Source organism: Pelophylax lessonae, assembly GCF_965119305.1.
Source record: "Pelophylax lessonae genome assembly, chromosome: 3".
NCBI classification, from domain to species: Eukaryota; Metazoa; Chordata; class Amphibia; order Anura; family Ranidae; genus Pelophylax; species Pelophylax lessonae.
The window spans coordinates 41,202,804-41,227,535 of NC_138770.1; the positions used below are offsets into that span (position 1 = coordinate 41,202,804).

The 24,732-nt window shown below is 45.2% G+C and overlaps 1 protein-coding gene across 1 annotated transcript in view; it reads left to right on the plus strand.

Annotated features, from left to right (window-relative positions):
• The window catches only part of LOC309550683 (uncharacterized protein), a 3,164,715-nt gene that overhangs the window by 491,127 nt on the left and 2,648,856 nt on the right, over window positions 1-24,732 (plus strand). Inside the window, exons 9-10 of the mRNA XM_082251018.1 lie at window positions 14,584-14,681; window positions 15,074-15,269. Coding sequence (XP_082107144.1) covers window positions 14,584-14,681; window positions 15,074-15,269 — 294 coding nt within the window. The remainder of the gene's footprint in view (window positions 1-14,583; window positions 14,682-15,073; window positions 15,270-24,732) is intronic.

Genomic DNA, 24,732 nt, shown 5'->3' on the forward strand with positions numbered 1-24,732 from the left:
TAGGAGTGTGTCTATAGGAATGTTTGACCATTCTTCCAGAAGCGCATATGTAAGTTCAGGCACTAACGTTGGACGAGAAGACCTGGCTCCTAGTCTCCCCTCTAATTCATCCCAAAGGTGTTCCATTGGATTGAAGTCAGGACTCTGAGTAGGCCAGTCAAGTTCCTCAACCCTAAACTCGCTCATCCATGTCTTTATGGACCTTGCTTTGTGCACTGGTGCGTGGTCATGTTGGAACAGGAAGAGGCCATCCCCAAACTGTTCCCACAAAGTTGGGAGCATGAAATTGTCCAAAATGTCTTGGTATGCTGACGCCTTAAGAGTTCCCTTCACTGGAACGAAGGGGCCAAGCCCAACCCCTGAAAAACATCCCCACACCATAATCCCCCCTCCACCAAATGATTTGGACAAGCGCTTATTTCTGGGACAGGTCATTTACAAGGGGCTGAGTTTTGTTGAGCCGATTGTAGTCAGGGTTACCCCAGGGGTGACAGAGATCATTGTCATTGAAATGCATAAAACACATCATTAGCTCATATCTCTGCCTGGCCAATGCAGCAGAGAGCACAGGCATATGATAAATCTGCTCTGTGAACCAATGTGACTGCATTTTATTATGTTTTGTAATGTCCAAGTTAAAAGTGTTTTTGAAAGGCTAAAGGGTTTTCTCTTTTTTTTTTTTTTTTAGTGTGCAGTGTTTCCCCCTCCCAGTACTTATCTGAGCCCGATCTCGATCCAGCGATGTGCACAAGAGTAAGGGCTTTCCCGCTCTCTCCCTCTTTGGCTCAGACACAACCATTGAGCTGACTGAGTTTTGCAATGCATAGAATGCATTAAAATAAAAAAACTTTCTGACTTTACAACTCCTTTAATTTTTTTGAGCAGTGTATAATTGATGTAACTACACTATATTGCCAAAAGTATTGGGATGCCTGCCTTACACACACATGAACTTTAATGGCATCCCAGTCTTAGTCCGTAGGGTTCAATATTGAGTTGGCCCACCCTTTGCAGCTATAACAGCTTCAACTCTTCTGGGAAGGCTGTCCACAAGGTTTAGGAGTGTCTATGGGAATGTTTGACCATTCTTCCAGAAGCCCATTTGTGAGGTCAGGCACTGATGTTGGACAAAAAGGCCTGGCTCGCAGTCTGCGCTCTAATTCTTTCCAAAGGTGTTCTATCAGGTTGAGGTCAGGCCAGTCAAGTTCCTCCACCCCAAACTCGCTCATCCATGTCTTTATGGACCCTGCTTTGTGCTTTGGTGTGCAGTCATATTGGAACAGGAAGGGGTAATCCCCAAATTGTTCCCACAAAGTTGGGAGCATAAAATTGTCCAAAATGTCTTGGTATGCGGACACCTTAAGAGTTCCCTTCACTCGAACAACCCCACATCTTAATTCCCCCTCCACCAAATGATTTGGAGCATGCACAAACCGAAGTCTATAAAGACATGGATGAGTGAGTTTGGGGTGGAGGAACTTAATTGGCCTCCACAGTCCTGAGTCCTGACCCCCAACCCGATAGAACACCTTTGGGATGAATTAGAGTGGAGACTGTGAGCCAGGCCTTCTGGCCCCTTATCAGTGTATGACCTCACAAATGCGCTTCTGGAAACAAACATTCCCATAGAGACACCCCTAAACCTTGTGGACAGCCTTCCCAGAAGAGTTGAAGCTGTTATAGCTGCAAAGGGTGGGCCAACTCAATATTGAACCCTACGGACTAAGACTGGGATTCCATTAAAGTTCATGTGTGTGTAAAGGCAGGCATCCTAATACTTTTGGTAATAGTGTATTTGTCAGCAGCAATTTGGGGTAACCCACTGTTTTTGTTGTTTTTTTGAGGGGTTTCCACTAAAAATCCATACCAGACCCTCAAAATGTATAGGGATCTGGTGTGGAATTTGGGTAGACCCCACTGTTTTATTTTTTGTTTGCGTTTGCATGCTATTCCTTCTTCACATCCATGATAGACCCCATCAAAGAAATAGATTTTTGGGGGACTGCATGCTGTTTGTTACTTTGCTGTAGGATGTACATGAGCTAAAGTGACATTTTAGAAAGAAATACATATATTTGCAGGTAAATGACATTTCCCTGTTGGGTTCATTTTTTATTTCATACTGCATCTTTATACTTCATACCACCCAAAATACATTGCAGACGCTTATCCTTTAGATCAGTATTTCTCAACCTTTTTTAAGTCAAGGCACCCTTTCAAGTTATAGCAAATCTCTAGGCACCCTTTAAAATTTTGGACAATAGGATTTGATACAGGGGTCGGGGTTGGGGTTCGTCCCCTCTGGAAGGGCACAGTGAGTTCCCGTAGGGGCGCCATTGGAGGGTCGGGACCGGACCGTCGGTCCTGAAGGCTGTAATAGCGGGGGCGCTGTCTGTCTGTCTATGTGTCGATGTGCTTTCACACTGTTGGTTGGATGCCTAACTTAAGTTTACGTTTTAGGTTGCAGTCTTATTGACTGCCCATTTTGCTTCTGTGTGTTTTTTTTCTTTTTTTGCATTGGCACCAATGTATGTCTTGTTTTCTGAGATATTTACTGTATACGTAAGAAATAATTGAGCCACGTTGACTCCTAGTGCACTGTTAACACTTTTCTTTACCAAAAAACTTCAATAAAAACATTGAAACATAAAACTTTGGACAATATCAAGGCACCCCATTTTAAAATGTAAAAAAATGATTGTAATAGCTTTATATAATGCAGCAACATCTACACGTAGGACACCCAACGTTAGGTGATTTTCTTTCTTCCAAAGCAAATACACTTTTGCACATTGGTACTGACTAGTATTCCCATGTTTCTCTTCTCCCTCAATTTCTCTCCATCAGTCAGCTAATGTGACCCCCAGTGCTGAGGGAGAGAGGCAGAGGAGGGTCAAAGAAGGATGCTGTGGAGACGACAGACGTCCTCCTTATTAACTGATGACATCATTGGTTGTTAGCATGCTATTTTTTAGAGAGTTGTAATGGTGCATATTGAAAACCTGTGACTTTGCGTAACTAAAAGGCAAGCTTTATCCACCTGCTGGCCTGTATACAATTTTGTACCCTGGTTGAAAAAGGCTGCTTTAGATTCTGATCAACAAAACCAGCGGGGAGATATAATTTAGCAGCCAATGTTTTTTTTTTTTCCTCTTCCTCTAAAGTCACTTTTTATTTATATTTACTAGTAATGGCGGCGATCTGCGATTTTTAGCGGGACTGCGACATTGCGGCGGACAGATTGGACACCTAACTGACACTTTTGGGGGGGACCAGTGACATTACTACAGTAATCAGTGGTAAAAAATATGTACTGTCACTGTACTAATGACACTGGCAGGGAAGGGGTTAACACCAGGGGTGATGAAAGGGTTAAATGTGTCCTTAAAGGGTGCTTTCTAAATGTGGGGGGGGGGGGGATGGACTTTCTGAATGAACACAGAGACCTGTGTTCTTAAAAGAGGAACACGGGATTCCTGTGTTCATAACTGACAGAACAGTGGTCCGCCACTGTGATTTGCGCCCCCGCACTAACTGACTAGCGCTCATTTCCCAGGACAGACCCGACCTGCCGCTCTATATGTGCGATCTGAAAGTGGTTATAAAAGAAAAAATGTTTTGCATTAGCACGTCTCCAAGAGCACTGCCCAGCTTGGTATGCCCTTTCTTCGATTTTGATGGGGTCCCTGTTATCTTTTGCATTAGCACATGTCCCCAAGGGCGCTGCCCAACTCGGTATGCCCTTTCTTTGATTGTGGAGGGGTCCCTGTTCCTTTGTTTAGAAAAAACAGAAGCCATCGAAAAAACAGAAGCCATCAAGGAAATGTCATTTAGCAGCAAACATGTTTTTTTCTTTTCTAACATGTCACCTTTGCTTGTGTACATCCTACATGAGCAGCGCTTCACAGCCAGACTTAGAGCACCCCCCAAGCATATTGTTTTTAGGAATTTTATATTAATGTTATTTTATTATGTATTTTTAACCAGGGACTTAGGGAATAGATTGAGGAATAGGACCTCCAAGGTGGTTTTCTCTGAAATACTGCCGGTACCTCGAGCCATACTAGAGAGGCAGAACTTGGAGAGAGCTTGGGGAACTTAACAAGTGGCTGAGGAATTGGTGTAGGAAGGAGGGGTTCAGGTTCCTGGAGAACTGGGCTGACTTCTCAGTCGGTTACCGGCTCTTTAGTAAAGACAGGCTACACCTTAATGGGGATGGTACAGCTCTATTGGGGAGAAAGATGGCCACAAAGTTGGAGGGGCTTTTAAACTAGGTGTTGGGGGGGGGGGGGCTCAGAGGTAGAGTCAGTTAGTAGGGAGCAAAGGACAGAAGGTATTATTGGGGTCAGCAGCGACAGTAGAACCGTAGCCACAACCACTAAGGGTTCTGTGCGGACTAACCTCAGACCAAACAGGAATAAACTTAAGTACAATTCTTTATCCACTTCTACAAAACTAAAAGGGGTATATGTAAATGCCAGGAGCCTAGCTAATAAAATGGATGAGTTGGAACTGTTAATACATGAGGAGGATATAGACCTTGTGGGAATAACATAAACAAGGTCCCCTTTATGCAGATATCATTCCTGCAGGGCCACAAAACACACAGGAGGAAGAGGAGGAGGAGAATTTTGGCAGCATGGATGAAGAGGATAGCATACAGCAGTCTTCAAGGGATGGTTTTGATTCCCCAGAAACCCCAGGAGTTGTACGTGGTTGGGGAGAGGTTGCTCTTGCTGACAATGTCATCCTTAGTGACCCAGAGGACTCAGAAGCTCATGCCTCTTCCAACTTATGTTGCATGGGCTCCCTGATTCTGCAAAGCCTGCGGAAGGACCCAAGGCTTCGTGCTATCAAGGAGAGGGATCATTACTGGTTGGCAACCCTTCTTGATCAATGTTACAAGGGTAAAGTTGCAGAGCTCATCCTGCTTTCGTAGAGGGAGCAGAGGATGAAACATCTTGAGGAGGCCTTGAAGAAAAATTTGTGTACCACCTTTACAGACACTGGTAGGTCAACATTCTCTTGACATGTTTCTGAGGCAACGTTCAGCCAAAGGAGGAGCGGTGGAGAAGGTAGCCGGCTGACCCATGCCTTTAAACAGTTCTTTAGTCCTCAGCAGCACCCAGGGCTGTTAGGTTTAAGCAACCATTGGCAGCGTCTCCATCATATGGTGCATGATTATCTAGGTGCAAGAGAAGACTTGGAGACCTTTCCAGCTGAGCATCCACTGGGTTACTGGGTCTTAAGGATGGACCACTGGCCAGAACTTGCTTAATATGCAATGGAGCAACTGGCCTGTCCTGCTTCCAGCATGCTTTCCGAACGGACGTTCAGTGCTGCTGGAGGCTTTGTGACGAACAAAAGGGTGCGTCTGTCCAGACTCTGTTGACCAGCTGACTTTTATCAAAATGAACCAGTCCTGGATTAACAAGAGCTATCAAGCCCCTGATGCTGATGTAACTGATTGATTTTGCTAGGGGTCTGCCATCCCTTGAAGACTGTATATGCTGCCTATCCTATTCTTCTACCTTGATTCTGCTAGCTTCCAACAATGTTTGTTTTTGGTTTAGGTCACTCCCAAGCTCCAAGGCCTACTTTTTCTGCACTTGTATGACAGGTGCATACAATTTAAATATTGAATGTCATTTTTAACAGCAGGCCCTGTCCCTGTGCCCTGCTAACTGTGAGGGGTTACGGTGTTCAGGCACCACCAACACCAAAGGCCCAATATTTTTGCACCTGTATGACAAGTACATGCAATTTAACATTTGGATGGAATTCTTACCAGCAGGTTCCGTTCCTGCACCCAGCAAGAGTAACTGCGAGGGCTTGGTTACGGTGTTCAGGCACCATCAACAGCAAAGGCCCAATTTTTCGCACCTGTATAGTACATGCAATTTCAAATGTGTATGGTATTCTTACCAGCAGGTCCCGTTCCTGCACCCAGCAAGAGTAACTGCGAGGCCTTGGCTAGGTGTTCAGGCACCACCAACAGCAAAGGCCCAATTTTTTGTATAGTATATGCAATTTCAAATTTGTATGGAATTCTTACCAGCAGATCCCATTCCTGCGCCCAAGAACTACGAGGGGTTAGTGTTCAGGCATCACCAACAAGCAAGGCCCAATTTTTCTGCACCTGTATGACAAGTACATGCGATTTGAAACTTGTATGTATATTTGTATATGAAATTTTTTTGCTTTAGAAATGTCAGTATATTGCTTTATAATGTCAGCAGGCTACATACATCGTAGAGATGCACTACTTTACATGCACATTCAGGGGACACCCAGGCACCATATTTGAAGGAATTTTTCATTTTTCTAGTTTCACTTTAAGCCTCATTAAAATCAGTAAATCAGTGCTTTTTAAAAACTTTTTTTTCATTGCTACATGTTCCCCAGGTCCCCCATACACTTTTTTTGGGAAATAACTTGCATTTAAGCCTTCAAAATGAGGCTGTTTGATTTTCGAGGTTCGAGTCACATAGATTTCAATGGGGTTTGTTTGTTCGAACAAACTTTTCCTCTGTTCGCGGTGTTCTGGTGCGAACCGAACTGAGGGGGTGTTCAGCTCATCACTACTGGAAAGCACAGTTGGTGGATCAACACAGAGCACTTAGTATGATCCCATACATGGATGGTGGATTTTATTGATTGATTTGATTGGATTTTCTGTTTATGGACTTCTACATTTATATATTTCTCACACCACTCAATTTTGCCACTTTTATATGAATGCTATTCATTTATGAATTTTATATTTATTGTGTCGCTGTCTATATCTGGTTGCAGCATTGTTTTGAATATTCCCATAATTCGCACATTTTTTTTTTTAGTTTCTCTGAGATACTTTTATATGAATGTTTTTTTTTAATGTATTTTACATTATATCTCGCTACTGTTTATATCTGGCGCAGCACTGTTTTTAAGATTTTCAGTTAGGTGGCCGATTGTCTGCCACAATGTCACAGTCCCGCTAGAAGTTGCTGATCACCACCATTACTTGTGAAAAAAAATATATATATATCCCATAATTTGTAGACACAATAACTTTATCAATAAACCAGTGCCTGGTTTTGGAACCCAGAGTGTTCCAGCAGTCATCAACTCACTGACACTCTGCACAGAGTCCTGGAACCTACAGCAAGTGGGCATGATGAGACAGTAGACTTAAGTATCGGGACTGTCCTGCATCATCCAGGAACACTTGGAAGAAATGATAAATCATGTTCACACTGAGATGAGATGAGTGAGATGTTTCTCGGGGCTGCAATTCCTCAGAGCGCCACAAGGTGGTGATCTCACTAATACCCAGAAGGGAATTCTTTATGACAGACAGGAAGTGATGTCAGGTACAAATAGGAAGTTCCGGGTGAGAGGTGAGTTGGGAGGAAGTAGACAGGAGACATCGCTGGAAGTGGCAGCAGAGGAGGTAATAAAATCTTATTTTCTTTTTACACCCAGTAACCCCCCCGTCATGTCCGTCCTCTTCCTCCATAGTCACTGTGACGTCTTTTATCTCCAGCAGATGATGATAAACACATATATAGTGTGGAAACCTAGATTAACCATTTCTGGAGGATTTTCCCCCTTAATGTAAGGTGACCAGATTTTTAAGAATGTAGGCCCCCATCCCATGCAGCCTGACCAGTGCCCCATCCCATGCAGCCTCACCAGTGCCCCATCCCATGCAGCCTGACCAGTGCCCCATCCCATGCAGCCTGACCAGTACCCCATCCCATGCAGCCTGACCAGTACCCCATCCCATGCAGCCTGACCAGTACCCCATCCCATGCAGCCTGACCAGTGCCCCCATCCCATGCAGCCTGACCAGTGCCCCCATCCCATGCAGCCTGACCAGTGCCCCCATCCCATGCAGCCTGACCAGTGCCCCCATTCCATGCAGCCTGACCAGTGCCCCCATTCCATGCAGCCTGACCAGTGCCCCCATCCAATGCAGCCTGACCAGTGCCCCCATTCCATGCAGCCTGACCAGTACCCCATCCCATGCAGCCTGACCAGTACCCCATCCCATGCAGCCTGACCAGTGCCCCCATCCCATGCAGCCTGACCAGTGCCCCCATCCCATGCAGCCTGACCAGTGCCCCCATTCCATGCAGCCTGACCAGTGCCCCCATTCCATGCAACCTGACCAGTGCCCCCATCCAATGCAGCCTGACCAGTGCCCCCATCCAATGCAGCCTGACCAGTGCATGGGGATTAGAGTGCCGCCTGATTACAAAAAGAAAAGTTCTTCTACTTAACCCGGTATGGGCGCTGTCATACGAAGTCCCACCTCCTAGAACGGCTCCTAAAATAGAAGTCACCAGTGTGCTGTCTATCATAGGTCGGAGCCGGTCCAGAAGGCAGGACTTTGTATGGCAACGCCCGTGTCGGGTAAGCACTAAGCAGAAGAACTTTGCTTTTGTAATCAGGCGGCGCTTGCTCCCCCCTTTTGCCTTCAGAGGCAGCCCAACTATAGCCCAAGCGGAACTTATGGTAGGGCCGGCCCTGGGCGCCGCCTGCCCCAATTCACGGTGCATTGGTCCTGCAAAGCGGGGACAAAACCAGGGACAGATTCCAGCCGCGGTTGATGTCCTCAATCCGGGGACTGTCCCCGGAAACCGGGGACATCTGGTCACCCGACCTTAATGATCAGGCCATTTTTTGCGATTCGGCACTGCATTATTTTAACTGACAATTGCGCGGCCGTGCGACACTGTACCCAAATAACATTTTTGTCATTTTTTTCCCCACAAATGGAGCTTTCTTTTGATGGTATTTTATGACCTGTGCGATTTTTATTTTGTGTGCTATAAACAAAAAACAACAATATTTTTCACATTCTGTTATATAACATTCCCAATAAAAAAAATTCAAAAATCTAATTTTTCATCATTTTAGGCCAATTTGTATTCTGCTACATATTTTTGGTAAAAAAAAATCCCAATAAAGGTATGATTGGTTTGCGCAAAAATTATCGCGTCTACAAACTATGGGAAAGATTTACATCATTTTTATTTATTTTTACCAGTAATGTCGGCGAACTGCGATTTTTAGCGGGACTACGACATTGCGGCGGACAGATCAGACACCTAACTGACATTTTTAGTGGGACCAGTGACATTACTACAGTAATCAGTGCTAAAAATATGCACTGTCACTGTACTAATGACACTGGCAGGGAAAGGGTTGACACCAGGGGCAATCAAAGGGTTGAATGTGTCCCTAGGGGATGCTTTCTAACTGTGTGGGGGATGGTCTCACTGGATAAACACAGAGACCTGTGTTCCTAAATAGGAGGAACACAGGATCCCTGTGTTGATCACTGACAGAACAGCGGTCTGCCGTGTTTACATTGGCAGACGGCAGTTCTGTCTCAATGGGAAGCGATCGCGGGTGCCTAGGGGCGCGGGTGCGTCCACACTAACTGCTACACGAAGCAATGTACTCGTATGTAGTTTTGTGTAACGGAGCCGACCTGCCGCAGTATAACTATGGCAGCTGGTCGGCAAGTGATTAACCCCTTCAGGGTGAGAACATTTCCCCACTTACGGGGCCGGAACATTCTCTTCATTTTGGGGATGTGTCACCTTTTCACTGATGATGAGATAAACTGTCATTGGTTCGGATCCAGTGTTGTTTGGTAAATTTCAAATACACTATATTGTCAAAAGTATTGGGACGCCTGCCTTTACGCACACATTAACTTTTTTTTTTTTTTTTGGGAAATTCTTTTTATTATTTTAAAGAGAACAACATACAAAACGGAGCCGTTGGGCACACCCTGGCTCGACAATACAAAATACAACAAGTCACAAGAACAACAAAAAAAAAAACATTCCCCAAGCAAGGCTGCACCCAACAACCACAGAGGATCGTGCTTCACCATTGAAGGATCGTGCAATATGTGACAGTCCGTTCATCGTGGGACTCCCAGGAGACTAGAAGGGCGGCACATGCCTGGCCTCCTCCGTCCATTAGGAGAAGAGAACCTCACGAATTAAGGTCCTGCAGTCACCCCCCCCCCCCCCCCCCAGGGTCCACAGCATTATTAGCAGTTTCGTTAGTCTCCAGCCAAATATTCCAAACCTTCAGAAATTTCTGCGGACAACCTCTGTTGGTATATGTCGCTTTATATAGAGGGATCACCGAGTTTACCAAGGTCTTCCTTGAGGAAAGGGTGGGCACATTAGACCTCCTACGAGAGGAAACTGGTGGTCCTTAGATGGCGAACAGCAAGAGACCCAGAAGAGTGCGAGTTGCCACAGAGTGGGCTAGGTCATTCACAAGTCCAAGGATGCAGTAAGCAAGCTTGAAAGGCACACGGATGGTGGTCACCCGATTCACAAAGTCCAGAACCGCGGTCCAGTATGTTACCAGAGACTGGCAATGCCAGATCATATGCGTATACGTGGGGTCAACAGCGCCGCAGCGCCAACAAGTCGCTGGAGTGCTAGGAAAAGCCCTATGCAGTCTAGTTGGAGTCAGATGAAATCTATGTAAGATCTTGAACTGCACCAGGCGATCCCTGGAGGCCACGAAGTGACCGAAGGGATAGTCCCAGACATCCTAGAAGAATGGTCAGAACTCTGGCAACTGAAATTTAATGTGGATAAGTGCAAGATAATGCACCTGGGGCGTAAAAACCCAAGGGCAGAATATAGAATATTTGACACAGTCCTGACCTCAGTATCTGAGGAAAGGGATTTAGGAGTAATTATTTCAGAAGACTTAAAGGTGGGAAGACAATGTAATAGAGCAGCACGAAATGCCAGCAGAATGCTTGGATGTATAGGGAGAGGTATAAGCAGTAGAAAGAGAGAAGTGCTTATGCCGCTGTACAGAACACTGGTGAGACCTCACTTGGAGTATTGTGCGCAGTACTGGAGGCCATATCTCCAGAAGGATATAGATACTCTGGAGAGAGTTCAGAGAAGAGCTACTAAACTAGTACATGGATTGCAGGAAAAAACTTACCAGGAAAGGTTAAAGGACCTTAACATGTATAGCTTGGAAGAAAGAAGAGACAGAGGGGATATGATAGAAACTTTTAAATACATAAAGGGAATCAACTCGGTAAAGGAAGAGAGCATATTTAAAAGAAGAAAAACTACCACAAGAGGACACCGTTTTAAACTAGAGGGGCAAAGGTTTAAAAGTAATATGAGGAAGTATTACTTTACTGAGAGAGTAGTGGATGCATGGAATAACCTTCCTGCAGAAGTGGTAGCTGCAAATACAGTGAAGGAGTTTAAGCATGCATGGGATAGGCATAAGGCTATCCTTCATATAAGATAGGGCCAGGGACTATTCATAGGATTCAGATATATTGGGCAGACTATATGGGCCAAATGGTTCTTATCTGCCGACACATTCTATGTTTCTATCCTCCCAGTCCTCCGCGTCTAGTTCAGGAGCCTCCGCCACCCAGAAGGCCTGCAGGGCCTCCAAGCCAGTGACACACACATGAACTTTAATGGCATCCCAGTCTTAGTCCGTAGGGTTCAATATTGAGTTGGCCCACCCTTTACAGCTATAACAGCTTCAACTCTTCTGGGAAGGCTGTCCACAAAGTTTAGGAGTGTGTCTATGGGAATGTTTGACCATTCTTCCAGAAGCGCATTTGTGAGGTCAGGCACTGATGTTGGACAAGAAGGCCTGGCTTGCAGTCTCCACTTTAATTCATCTCAAAGGTGTTCTATCGGGTCGAGGTTAGGATTCTGTGCAGGCCAGTCATGTTCCTCCACCCCAAACTCCCTCATTCTGCAAAGGTCCACCCCAAAATACATACCAGACCCTTTAAGTCTAGTATGGATTTTAGGGGGTACCTCACACACAAAAAAACGTAATGGGTCGGGTACCCCTAAAAATCCATATCAGATCCTTAATCCAAGTGTGCTAACTGACTGGCCAAGAATGGGGGGGGGGGGGGGACGGGTGTGTGCCCTCCTCTCCTCCTAAACCATAACAGGCCACATGCCCTCAACATAGGGAGTGCCTTGCCAGGGGGAGCCTTGTCACCATGTTGATGAGGACAAGAGCTTATTGGAATCTGGAAGCCCTCTTTAATAATAAGAGGACACCTAGATCAGCGCCAACCCCCAAGGTACCCCTACTCATTCACAGAAAAAGAGAATTGTGACCTAGCAATAAATCCAAACATTTGACAAGTCCTTTTTCCAAAAATTTAAATCCCCCAAAAAGTCACTCATTGTAAACCCATCTACAATCACCAAGAAAGGGGGGGGGGTCCTATTCTCCTCCTAAACCATAACAGGCTACATGCTCTCAACATAGGGAGTGCTTTGCCAGGGGGGAGCCTCTTGGCAAAGCACCTTGTCACCATGTTGATGAGGACAAGAGCCTATTCCCCACATCCCTGGCCAGTGGTTATGGGGGACTATGGAATGGGGGGCTTATTGGAAACCCTAGCACAAGGCAAGCCTAGAGGATCCCCACTAAAGACTTTTTCCTGCCCACGTTGTACAGGCTTAAATATTGGAAAAGCCACCCAAAGGAAATTGAACTAGACAACAAAGCCGACTCCAGATGGTCCTCTTACTACAAGCTGTGTGGGGCCCGCCAATTATATGCTTGAGTGGTATGATGGTAATGCTCAGTGTTAGGAAAGCACAGGTTTGGGAGCTACCATGATTATACCATTCAAGGATCTAATTGGCGGACAATTTAGTCCCACCGATGGGGGAGAGTAGTGATATGGCGCATTTTGTGTGCCATGTCAAATATTGGGTGTGGCCAAATTGCTGTGGGAGGGTCTTGTTAAAACCAGGAGTACAAGGGTTCAGGGGTGCATTATGCACAAAGTATTGGGAGTGCATTATAGACAGGGTGCAGGGTTCAGGAGTGCATTACACTCTGGGTTTCAGAGTTTAGGAGTGGATTATGCACAGGGTGCAGGGTTCAGGAGTGCATTATAGTCAGGATGCAGGGTTCAGGAGTGCATTACACTCTGGGTTCAGAGTTTAGGAGTGGATTATGCACAGGGTGCAGGGTTCAGGAGTGCATTATAGACAGGGTGCAGGACTCAGGAGTGCATTATAGACAGGGTGCAAGGCTCAGGAGTGCATTATATACAGGGTGCAGGGCTCAGGAGTGCATTAGGCCCAGGAATCAGAGTTTTGGAGTGTATTATGCACAGGGTTCAGGAGTGCATTATAGACCGGATGCAGGGTTCAGGAGTGCATTATAGACCGGGTGCAGGGTTCAGGAGTGCATTATAGACCGGGTTCAGAAGTGCATTATAGACCAGGTGCAGGGTTCAGGAGTGCATTATAGACCAGGTGCAGGGTTCAGGAGTGCATTATAGACCAGGTGCAGGGTTCAGGAGTGCATTATAGACCGGGTGCAGGGTTCAGGAGTGCATTATAGACCGGGTTCAGAAGTGCATTATAGACCAGGTGCAGGGTTCAGGAGTGCATTATAGACCAGGTGCAGGGTTCAGGAGTGCATTATAGACCAGGTGCAGGGTTCAGGAGTGCATTATAGACCGGATGCAGGGTTCAGGAGTGCATTATAGACCGGGTGCAGGGTTCAGGAGTGCATTATAGACCGGATTCAGAAGTGCATTATAGACCAGGTGCAGGGTTCAGGAGTGCATTATAGACCAGGTGCAGGGTTCAGGAGTGCATTATAGACCAGGTGCAGGGTTCAGGAGTGCATTATAGACCGGGTGCAGGGTTCAGGAGTGCATTATAGACCAGGTGCAGGGTTCAGGAGTGCATTATAGACCAGGTGCAGGGTTCAGGAGTGCATTATAGACCGGGTGCAGGGTTCAGGAGTGCATTATAGACCAGGTGCAGGGTTCAGGAGTGCATTATTATTTTTTTTTTTTTTCCCCACCTAGGTCCTTTAAATTGTTTCACAAAACCTGAGATAATGGGAAATTTGGGGACCCATGAAACGTGTCATACAAATTGCTGAACCCCCCCCCCCCCATAATTTGGCACCCTTAGCCCCCGTTCACACTGGGGCGACCTGGTTGCCTGACAGGTCGCCGTAGGTCGCCTTCCATAGAGAAGCTGCGGACCCGTTCTAATAGGAGCGAAACAAGTCGCTCCGACTTAGAAAAAGGGTCCGGAGCTTCTTTGGGGTGACCCGGAGCGACCTGCGTAGACTTCAATGTTATGAAGTGCGTGCCGGCCGCTCCGAGGTCACGGGGCGAGCAGCGCGCCGCGACCTATGAGGTTGCCCGGCAAAGTAGCGTCGCCCCAGTGTGAACGGGGCCTTAAAGTCCCACATATGGTGGATTTGTTGTCAATTATTAAGTAACAGACAAGGGATGTGTCTGGATAGTGACTGTATCATTGTGTGTGTCAGGTTCCTATAAGGTGTCAGGATGTCACTGTCTATTTCTCCATGGAGGAGTGGGAGTATTTAGAAGGACACAAGGATTTCTACAAGGACGTCATGATGAAGAATCAGCCGCCCCTCACATCACCGGGTAAGAGGAGACTTTATTGTAAAGGAGAGAGCAGTACGGAGGGTCCACCTAGATCCCCCATCATCTGATAAACACATAGAAACAATGTATTCAGTCAGTGTGTGTGTTTCCTACAGATGGATCCAGTAATGGGAACCCACCAGAGAGATGTCCCCGTCCTCTGTATTCCCGGGATTCCACACAGGAAGGTCACACCATCCCTCACCATCATCAGGTAGATGAGGAACCATCACTGATAGTATCATTAGGATCTGTACATTATCTGCATTGTTACCATTGATGTCATTTTTGTTATATATTCAGAGTGGAAACCTGAGAGATTCTAAAGTTGATATTAAAGAAGAGCTAAAAGAGGAGGATGATGAGGATGGGGCGATGGAGGAGTCAGAGTTTCTAAAAGGACACAAAGATCTGTACCAGGACACCATGGTGGAACCATCCAGTTACAGAAACCCACCAGAGAGATGTCCCCGTCCTCTGTATTCCCGGGATTCCCCACAGGAAGGTCACACCATTCCTTACCATCAGGTAGATGAGTGACAATTATTGGTAGTTATGATTTATACACAGCATGTTTGTTAAAATTAATGTTTATTATATTTTCAGAGTGGAAACCTCGGGGATTTTAATATTGTTGTTAAAGAAGAGTATAAGGAGGAGGATGAGGAGTATGGAATGATTACTGTGAAAGTTGAGGGTGAAGAAGAAGAGACGTATGTGAGGGATGATCAGCAATATACGGAGGAGGTTGGAATGATGAGGACATTCAAAGAGGAGGACACTCCTACAGAGATCAGCACAGGTGACCCATAATATATTCTTCTGTTATCTCTGCTCTGTTACTGCACACTGATTGGTCAAGAGTAGGGCAGGAGATGAGTGCTATCAGCCAATAATAGGTTAGGAATAGTCACCTCCCTGTATTGATTCGCATCTTGCATATTAGATCTTTTCTGGAAAAGGGTCCTGGTGCGATGCAGCTGCAATTTCAGACCCATAGACTTCAATAGAAATGCACCGAAAATGCATATACAGTACATGCGTTTTTAAGCTTGTTAAAGAGCTGCACCTGCCAGTGTCATTGGTTGTTAAGGAGCAGGCACTTGCTGGTGTCTTAACAACCAATGACTTATCGGCCAACAGCAGAATGCAAATAAAAGACAGGAAAAAAAAAAAAAAAAGCATAGGGGTCACCCCACAATCTATACCAAGCCCATCAGGTATAGATTTTAAGAGGGGACCCCAGTCCAAAAAAAAATGGCGGGGGCACTGCAAAATCCATAGCAGGTTGTTATCTGAGCATGCAGTTTAGAGGGCCAGGAAAGAACATGGACAAGTTTGAGGTCACCGTCCTCTTGAACCATACCAGGGCACATGCCCTCAACATGGATAGGGGGGTACTTTACCGCCATATTAATAAGGACAAGGCCTCTTCCCTACAACCTGGCTCAGTGGATGTGGGGGTCTGTGGGTGGGGGGGGGGGCTTATCAAAATCTTTCAGCCCCCTTTAACAATAAGGTGGCCTCCAGATCTTGACCTGCCATGTGAATGAGTACATAGTACTCCTACTCATTCACTAAAAAAAAGGTAAAGAGTAAATAAAAACACAACACGTTTTTGGCCTTTATTAAAAAAAAAATGTATTTAAAAATGTATTTAAAAAGTCCCCACTGCTGAATGTGTCACTTTCCACTTCCTCCAGAGGTTTGACTTTGGCCGATCCAAACTAAAATCCATTTAGTTAGGCCAATTGCTTAACCTCCGAACAAGCAACCTCTCGGAGCTCATCCCTATTTATGTAGATTCTGGGGATCATCTGGCAGTAATTGGTTGTGTTTTTCTACTAGTTACAGTAGCACAGATATAATAACTCAGATTGTGCCTTGGTCCCTCTTCTTCGAGCAGACTTGTAGCTGAAGGTTGACATAAAACTATTTACAGTTTTCTTGGGATGAAAATGAAGAAGAAACATAAAAAAACGAATACATATTTTCAGTATTAAATACTGTTATTCTCCAACACCCTCTAGTGCTGCGTGTCACCAAAAGCCTAGGCCTATGGTCACGGGTTCTATGCTAAAGGGTCTACAAGTCTAAACTTTGAAACTTTTGATTATCAGAGATCACATGAGGCAGTGCCTAGGCCTGTGGTTGTGTTGGCTGCTTAAATGTAGAAGTGATCTGGGAGGTGGACCAAAGACGCTTTGACTAAAGGGGAAAAGATTTCCATCTCCAGAGAACATCTGCTCATTCAAGTCTACCTTGTTACATAGTAGTTGAGGTTGAATAATGACTGTAACGGATCTTAGTACCCCAGGTGGGCACATCCGCCGGACCTGTGTCTCCTGTCCTCCAAACGCACCCACAGCCTGCGGAGAAGCCATACCCAGCCCTTAACCCCTCAATCACGAGAAAATCCACACAGGTGTTGAGGCTTAACCATGCAGAGCTTAAACTGTTTATTCAATTCCAAGACATACAGTTTTACACACAGTTATGGGACACTCCCCTTAGCCTCGCCGAAGGGGACAAGGAACAACCAATGGGAACTGAACATTTGTACATTGAAGCAGGCTACAGATAACCTAATGAGCTTATGGTAAACAGGCAGTGTCTCAAATACATACCCCCTGCGGAGAGATGTCTCCAGTCCAGACCATTGTCTATGTGTCATGAATCCACACAATTAGACACAGAAACAGGAGGGGGGGGGGATGGGGGCAGAAGGGCTGTAGCATTACATTACATTAACTCAATGCCAGCATGTCCCCAGTATCTTCTGGCCCATAGTCTGTCGGTAGGAGGCTTGCGCACAGTCCCCTCCAAAACACACAGTGACAGTGGGTTCTGTCACAAAGACAATAGTCCATCCAGTTCAACCTGTCTAGGTGTGTGTGACTGTAATCATCTCTCATACCCCTGAATGTTCTGATCCTTGAGATGTACGTCCAAGAGTCTTTTGAAAGCAACCATACTTCCCGCAGAAACCACCTCTTGTGGCAGAGAATTCCACAATCTTGTAGCCCTAACAGTAAAGAACCCCCTGCGTTGCCTGAGATTAAAAAGCTTCTCCTCTAATTGCATTGTATGCCCTCGAGTCCTCATGCAATCCTTTCGACTGAATAGCTTTTTTTTCTATGCTGAGATCACCATTGAGGTATTTATAAATTGCTATCATGTCCCCTCTCAGGCGTCTCTTCTCCAGGGAGAATAAATCAAGCGATTGCAGATGCTCTTCATAATTTAGGTCCTCCAATCCCCTAATTAGTTTAGTTGCCCTTCTCTGGACTCTCTCCAGCTCCAACACATCCCTCCTGAGGACCGGCGACCAGAACTGGACAGAATACTCCAGATGCGGTCGGACCAGAGTTTTATAAAGTGGTAGGATTATAGTTTTTTCTCTGATCCAGATGATTCCTGATTTAGGTGAACAAACCCTCACATATATAACAACCGTTTTTTAATATTTTCCAGGTAATGCCATCAAGAAACCCTCAAAGGATCGACTCACTTTATCTCCAGGATGTAAAATGGAAGATGAGGACATCACAAGAGATTGTGCAGGAGAAAAGACAATGAGCTCAGCTATGGATGGTGGTGGACTTCACAGCGTAGATAGACCATTGAATGCATCTGACTCTGAGAAGCTTCATTCCTGTTCTGAGTGCGGGAAAGGTTTCCTTCATAAAACAGAACTCCTCATACATTGCAGATCTCATACGGGCAAGAGGCCAATTTCTTGCCCTGATTGTGGGAAATGTTTTTCTCGGAAATCAGACCTTGTTAGACATCAGAGATCTCACACAGGGGAGAAGCCGTATTCCTGTCCTGAGTGCGGGAAATGTTTTTCACAGAAATCAGGCCTTGTTATACATCAAAAAATGCACACATGGGAAAACCAAAATACCTGCCCTGAATGTGGTAAATGTTTTACAAAGAAATTAGACCTTGTTATACATCAGAGATCTCACACGGGAGGGAATCTGTATTCCTGCCCTGTGTGCGGGAAATGTTTTTTACACAAATCACGCCTTGTTAAACATCAAAGAATTCACACAGGGGAGAAGCCGTATGCCTGCCCCGAGTGTGAAAAATGTTTTTCAGAAAAATCTGGCCTTGTTATACATCAGAGATATCACAGGGGAGAGAAGCCGTATTCTTGCTCTGAGTGCGGGAAATGCTTTTCACGGTTGTTCTGTCTTTGTGCACATCAGAAGACTCACACAGGTGAGAAGCCTTTTTCCTGCACTGAGTGCGGGAAATGTTTTTTACTCAAATCGGGCCTTATTATGCATCAGAGATCTCACACAGGGGAGAAGCCATTTTCCTGCCCTGAATGTGGGAAGTGTTTTTCAAAGAAATCAGCCCTTGTTGTACATCAGAGATCCCACACAGGGGAGAAACCACATTCATGTCCCGAGTGCGGGAAATTCTTTTCACGGAAAACAAGCCTTGATAGACACCAGAGAATGCACACGGGGGAAAAGCCACATTCCTGCTCTGAATGTGGGAAATGTTTTACATGGAAATCACAATTTGATAGCCATCAGAGATCTCACACAGGGGAGAAGCCGTATTCCTGCCCTGAGTGCAGGAAATGTTTTTCCGATAAATCGCACCTTATTAGACATCAGAGATTGCACACCGGGGAGAAGCCGTATTCTTGTCCTGAGTGCGGGAAATGTTATTCACGGAAATCAGACCTTGTTATGCATCAGAAATCTCACACAGGGGTGTAGGGATGAGTTGAACACTCCTGAGTTCTGTTCCCGGTAGGTTCGCTGAACTGCTCCTAAGTTCTGAATGTTAATCCAAAACCCACTAAAGTCAAGGAAGCAGAATTTTTCAAATCAATTCAGCCAATTTTTATGGCTAATAAGCACAAGATTGACTAAGGGCATGGGGAGCTGGACACCAATATGGTCATCTCCACGTGTAGTCAATGAGGTCACCTTGAGTACCCCATCCCTATCATTTGTGGCAAGTGTGTTGGGAGCAGATGCATCGGTGTGCTTTTTTTTTTTTTTTTTTTTTTTTTTTTTGGTGAATTGGCAGGCATCGTACATTGTTGGTGACATGGCTCGCTGGACAATGTGATTTATGAAGTATTAACATTTGTTGAGTTTTTTTTTAATAAAGGACCTGCCAAAGGTATGTGTGTGTGCGTTTGTAGCTAAGTGCTCTTTTACCTGCTTTTCTCAGCAGTCAGCACAGGACCCTTTAACTGCTATTATGCAAAGTGTCCTGGACTCCTATCATCCCCTGGACTCCTTGACATGTCCATGGAAATAAAATTGGCAGCTCTTTCCACCTTCTGGGGCTCTATGGGACTGTGCCTGATGAAGCAGCAGTCACTGGGCAGGCTAGCTGTGATTGGACCACCAAAGGGCATAACAACACTCAGCACTAACAGAAGTCCCAGTCACATTGGTGGTCATTGTCCGAGTGGATTTGCAAATGCAGCCATTCAAGTGGTGTGGCATTGCTCACAGCTCCTTGGACTTCTTTACTAGAGACTTCTGCAGAAAAACCTCTTTGATGTGGGGTTCCAGTCCTCAACTACCTGGGCTATCCTCTGCAGCCAGTCCCCTGACAAAAGAGAGAGAGACTGGGTTCCCACCTAGGATGCCACAAGTATTTACCTCAGTTTTCAGAACCTGTTCTACCTAGTTGTTTGCCAGGGACTCTTATCTCTTTTCCATGCATATGTGTGCACACAGGGTGTGCCAGATATGCCTTGGCACACCCTAAATATCCTGTACCGTGCAGATTTCCCCTTCTGCCAGGCTGCAAAGAAAGGGACTGGGGAACCTCTGCCCTCAATCTCTTTCTCTGTCTCAAAAATGAGACATCACGGGTGCTTAGACCCCTGCTATTTCACTAAAGCTCCCCAGTGGGGCTCCTAAAAAAAATAGTAAAAAAAAATCTATTGTAAAATAAAAAAAAAATAATTGTAAAAATTTATAAAAAGAAACTACTGATAAAAGTCCACTGCTCTACTGACACTGCCCACAGTTATATATAATATGTGTGTGTGTGTGTGTGTATATATATATATATATATATATATATATATATATATATATATATACACACACACGTGTTTGAGCTTTGGGGTGCACATCCTAATACAAAAGGCTGCGCACATCTACAGTATCTCACAAAAGTCAGCACACCCCTCACATTTTTGTAAATATTTTATTATGTCTTTTCATGTGAAAACACTGATCTGGGTCAGAACTATTCTTCGCTAGGATGCACTTAACCCACTGGGGCCAATTTCCATTATAGTTTATGGCGTACATTTTCCCCCCAATTATGTATTTTGCGAGAAACCCCTATGTTGGAGTCTCGCACTTTACGTCTTAAAAAGGCTTGGGTGAGTGAACATTATCGCGCTACCTATTCCAATTACGCCAGCGGGGTGAGTGTTCTCATCCAAAGATTCCTGCAGTTCCACCTTATGGAGGTTAAGAAAGACCCAGGGGACATGTATTTCTCCACTCTTTTATAATGCTGATGTTGCCTTTGTGATTGTGGGCCTGTACTTGCCACCACCTACTGATATATCACTTCTGTACTCTATCATGCACCTGGTCACCTAATATGGGGTTCCTAATGTATTAATAGTGGGTGATTTTAATCTAGTGCCCGACCAGTGTCTGGACAGACTCCATCCCTCCGCTGCCTGGACTTCTGGCCTCTCCCAGTGGGCGACCACTTTTGCTCGCAAGGACATATGGCGGCATTTTCATCCTTCTGATAGGGAGTTTACCTGTCATTCAGCCACATACCACTCCTTTTCTTGTATAGACCTGGCTTATGCCTCCTCTGCGTTGCAGCAGATGGTTGCAGCTGATATCCTAGCTAGAGGCATTTCAGATCATGCCCCACTTCTGCTCTCCCTACAGTCGGATAGTTCTGGAGGCTCCGGTTTTAGAGGCTGTCTGGGTTCTGGCTCGTGGACCCAAAGGTTCTGGAAGGTGTCCCCGATGCCTTGTGTGGGTTTTGGTCCTCTAGTGATTTAGGATGCTTTTAAGTCCTGGCTCTGGGGTGAATACATTACCTGTATCTAAGCAGTTAAAAGGGACTCCAGGCGTACCCTGTATCAGTTGGAGGGTGACCTTCGGCAGAAGGTGGGCGCTTATGTTGGTAACCCCCTGATCCAGCTGGCTATGATGCATGGGAGTATGCCCTGCGAGAGGTATCTTTATTCCGGGTAGAGATGACCAAGAAGTCCCTTCTTTCCACAGCCCAGAGGGTATTTGAGTATGGGGACAGGAACGGTCGACTACTGCCCTGGCTGGCTAGAGGTCAGTTTCCCACCATCCACATAGGGAGGATACAGGATTCTGCTGGGGGGTTGCTGTCTACGGACCATATCAGTCACCAGTTTCTGCGATTCTACACTACCCTTTTTTCCTCCAAGGCTGACTACATTGCTTTAGAACTCAGTACCTACTTCGATCAGATTTCATTTCCCTCACTCATTCTTGATAGGCGGGAGCAGTTAGATGGGGACATAAAACTAGAGGAAGTCCAGATAGCCTTAGGCCATATGCAGTCTTGCAAGACCCAGGGTTCGGATGGTGTCACTACTGATATGTATTCCTTATACCAGGAATTACTTGTGCCCAGGCTCACAGCCCTTTTTTGCCCAGCTTAGCTCCTTGAACGCTTTACCAGATTCGATTTCAGAGGCTCTTATTGTGTTGGTCCCCAAACCCGGAAAGGATCCTGAGGACTACGCCTCTTATATGCCCATATCCCTACTTAATGCAGATGACAAATTGTTGGCTAAAATACTGGCTTAGGTCTTTCTAAAGTAATTGAAGATCTTGTACACGTAGATCAGACCGGATTTATGCCAGGGAAGGGCATGACATAAATATTTGTCGTTTGTTTCTAAATTTGGCTACCAAACATGATAACGCTGGAACGAGAGTTGTGGCTTCCTTGGATTCTGGGAAAGCCTTCGACCCAGTCAAATGGGTCTTTCTCTAGGAGGTGCTGCGTAGATATGGCTTTGGGGCTCGATACCTCCAATGGTTGGGTATGCTGTATAGTGCCCCTCAAGCTAAGGTTTGGATGAATGACAAAATATCAGACTCCTTTCCCTTGGAGCGGGGGACTTGCCAGGGCTGCCCACTTTCCCCTAGTCTTTTTGCCCTGGCTCTTGATCCACTGGCCATTATGATCCGGGATTCCGAGCCCTTTGAGGGTTTGCGGGTTGGTCTGCTGGAGGAAAAAATTTTGCTTTACGTGCACTGCTATATTTGCATGATGCCCACTCCTCCTTACGGGCTGCCCTTTGATGAGTTTAGAAGATAACCAGGTATCCGGATTAATTGGAATAAATTGGCACTTTTTCAACTTGACTCAGGTGCCCGGGAATCTGCAACCAGATCCCAGTTGTTGTGGGCAGATGACTTCAAATATTTGGGAATCAGGGTCACAAAGGATCTGAGAAGCTTCTCTAATCTTAATCTTTACCCCATTCTTAGGCGATTGAAGGAAAAGTGTATCTTATGGGCCGTGTAAACATTCTTAAGCTGATTTTTCTTCCGAAAATTAAATATTTTCAGGAACTGCCCTTCTGAGATGTTGATTGTTGTGTGGGCACTTTTCTTTGGCACGGCACTGCCCCTCGTTTAGCAAAATCTACACTCCAATTGCCAGTTCGGTTCGGAGGCCTAGCCTTGCCCAGTCTTCAGATATTTTTTTTTGCCAGCAGTTCTGGTCACAGTTAGATGGCGGTTTATGAAATCAAGGGCAAATGCTGAGATCTGTCTTGAGGCTGCTGTTCTGGGCTCCCTCACAGAACTGGCCAATTTGGGTTTTCGGGGTGCCAGGGCTTATTCCACTTTCCCTTATCCTACTAGAACTACCCATAGAGTTTGGACTGTGGCTAGGAAGCATTTCTTGAAGCCCAATCAGTGGTTACCCTATAATCTCTAGTGAGATAACCCTAATCTGACATACCTCAGAATGATTCCTGACTCCAGGTTTGGGCACAATACGGTATTAGGACTCTTCGAGTTGTTATGTTAGGGGGTATCAAAAAGGGGAAGGGGAAATGGTCTGGAGCCATCTGTAGACCACCTCCATCCCGAAACAATCATAGAAAGAGAAAATTGGCCCGTGGGACTTTATATGAGGTGGGTACATGTGACTGGAAATAACAAAAAATGAATAATTGAAAAAATATAATCTTTATTGCAAAAATTGACATCGAAGTTGTGCGCGTGAAGCGCTGGGATAACAGACTTCATTGGAAATCATTGAAAACATGTATAACATAAAATACCATACATAAAATATACAATATTCATGAGAATGCAAAACATCTAAATCTCAAGGATAAAGACATGGTAAATAATTATCACATAGCGTATAAATGTCGTATAAATGTCATGCATCTAATCTGACGCGTTTCGCGAGTCACTGCTCGCTTCTTCAAGAGAGAATGCATTGGACAATTGATAAATCTGAAAAAACGAAAAAAATAAAAAAATATAAAAAAAAATTAAAAAAATAGAAGTATAGCTCATGATGGTATTAAGAGAGGATTTTGTAAGTCATGGGGAACTCATTGGAGTGCCCACTACTCACATTTCAAAGGCTGGAATCAAGGAGTGGAACTCCGTGCGGTAGCAATGGTGTAGGTCTGGCCCGGGAGCTGAAGGGTCCCATCGGACGACAATACAGTTGAGTGGCCCATGGGAGGTAAGTGACCAAAGTGTGGAGTAAAAGCCATAAGCCTTCCATGTCTGTCATAAAATTGGAATTTATAGAATAGAGTATGTAGGTAAATATGTATAGTATATGATACAATGTAGTACAAAGTCTATCATGTATATTAAACATTGAATAAATATCCAAATGCCATGCACAGTGCAGGAAGGACTGATATGATTGGTATAATAAAGTATTAAACAATGTGGAAATGAGTAATGGCTGAGAGAAAGGCGAATAGGTAGAAAGTGGAAGTGGAAAGAGTGTGACGGTGAGTGAAGGAAAGTGTGGAAGATGAAAGTGGTACAAAAAAAAAAAAAAAAAGAAGAAGGCAAGGCTGGCGTCCAGCAATATAGCAACCATGGTGATAGTAAAGTGAGGATGTAGGATAATGTGTGGCAGGCGCCGGGAACCCACAAAATGAGGGATGGGAAGGAGTGGTGCAAATGGAAAAAAGGTGCTTGCCAGGTAGAGTGAATGGAGAACGAGTGCCGTGTGTGAAGTAAGAAAGGAGAGAAGTGTCAAGGGTC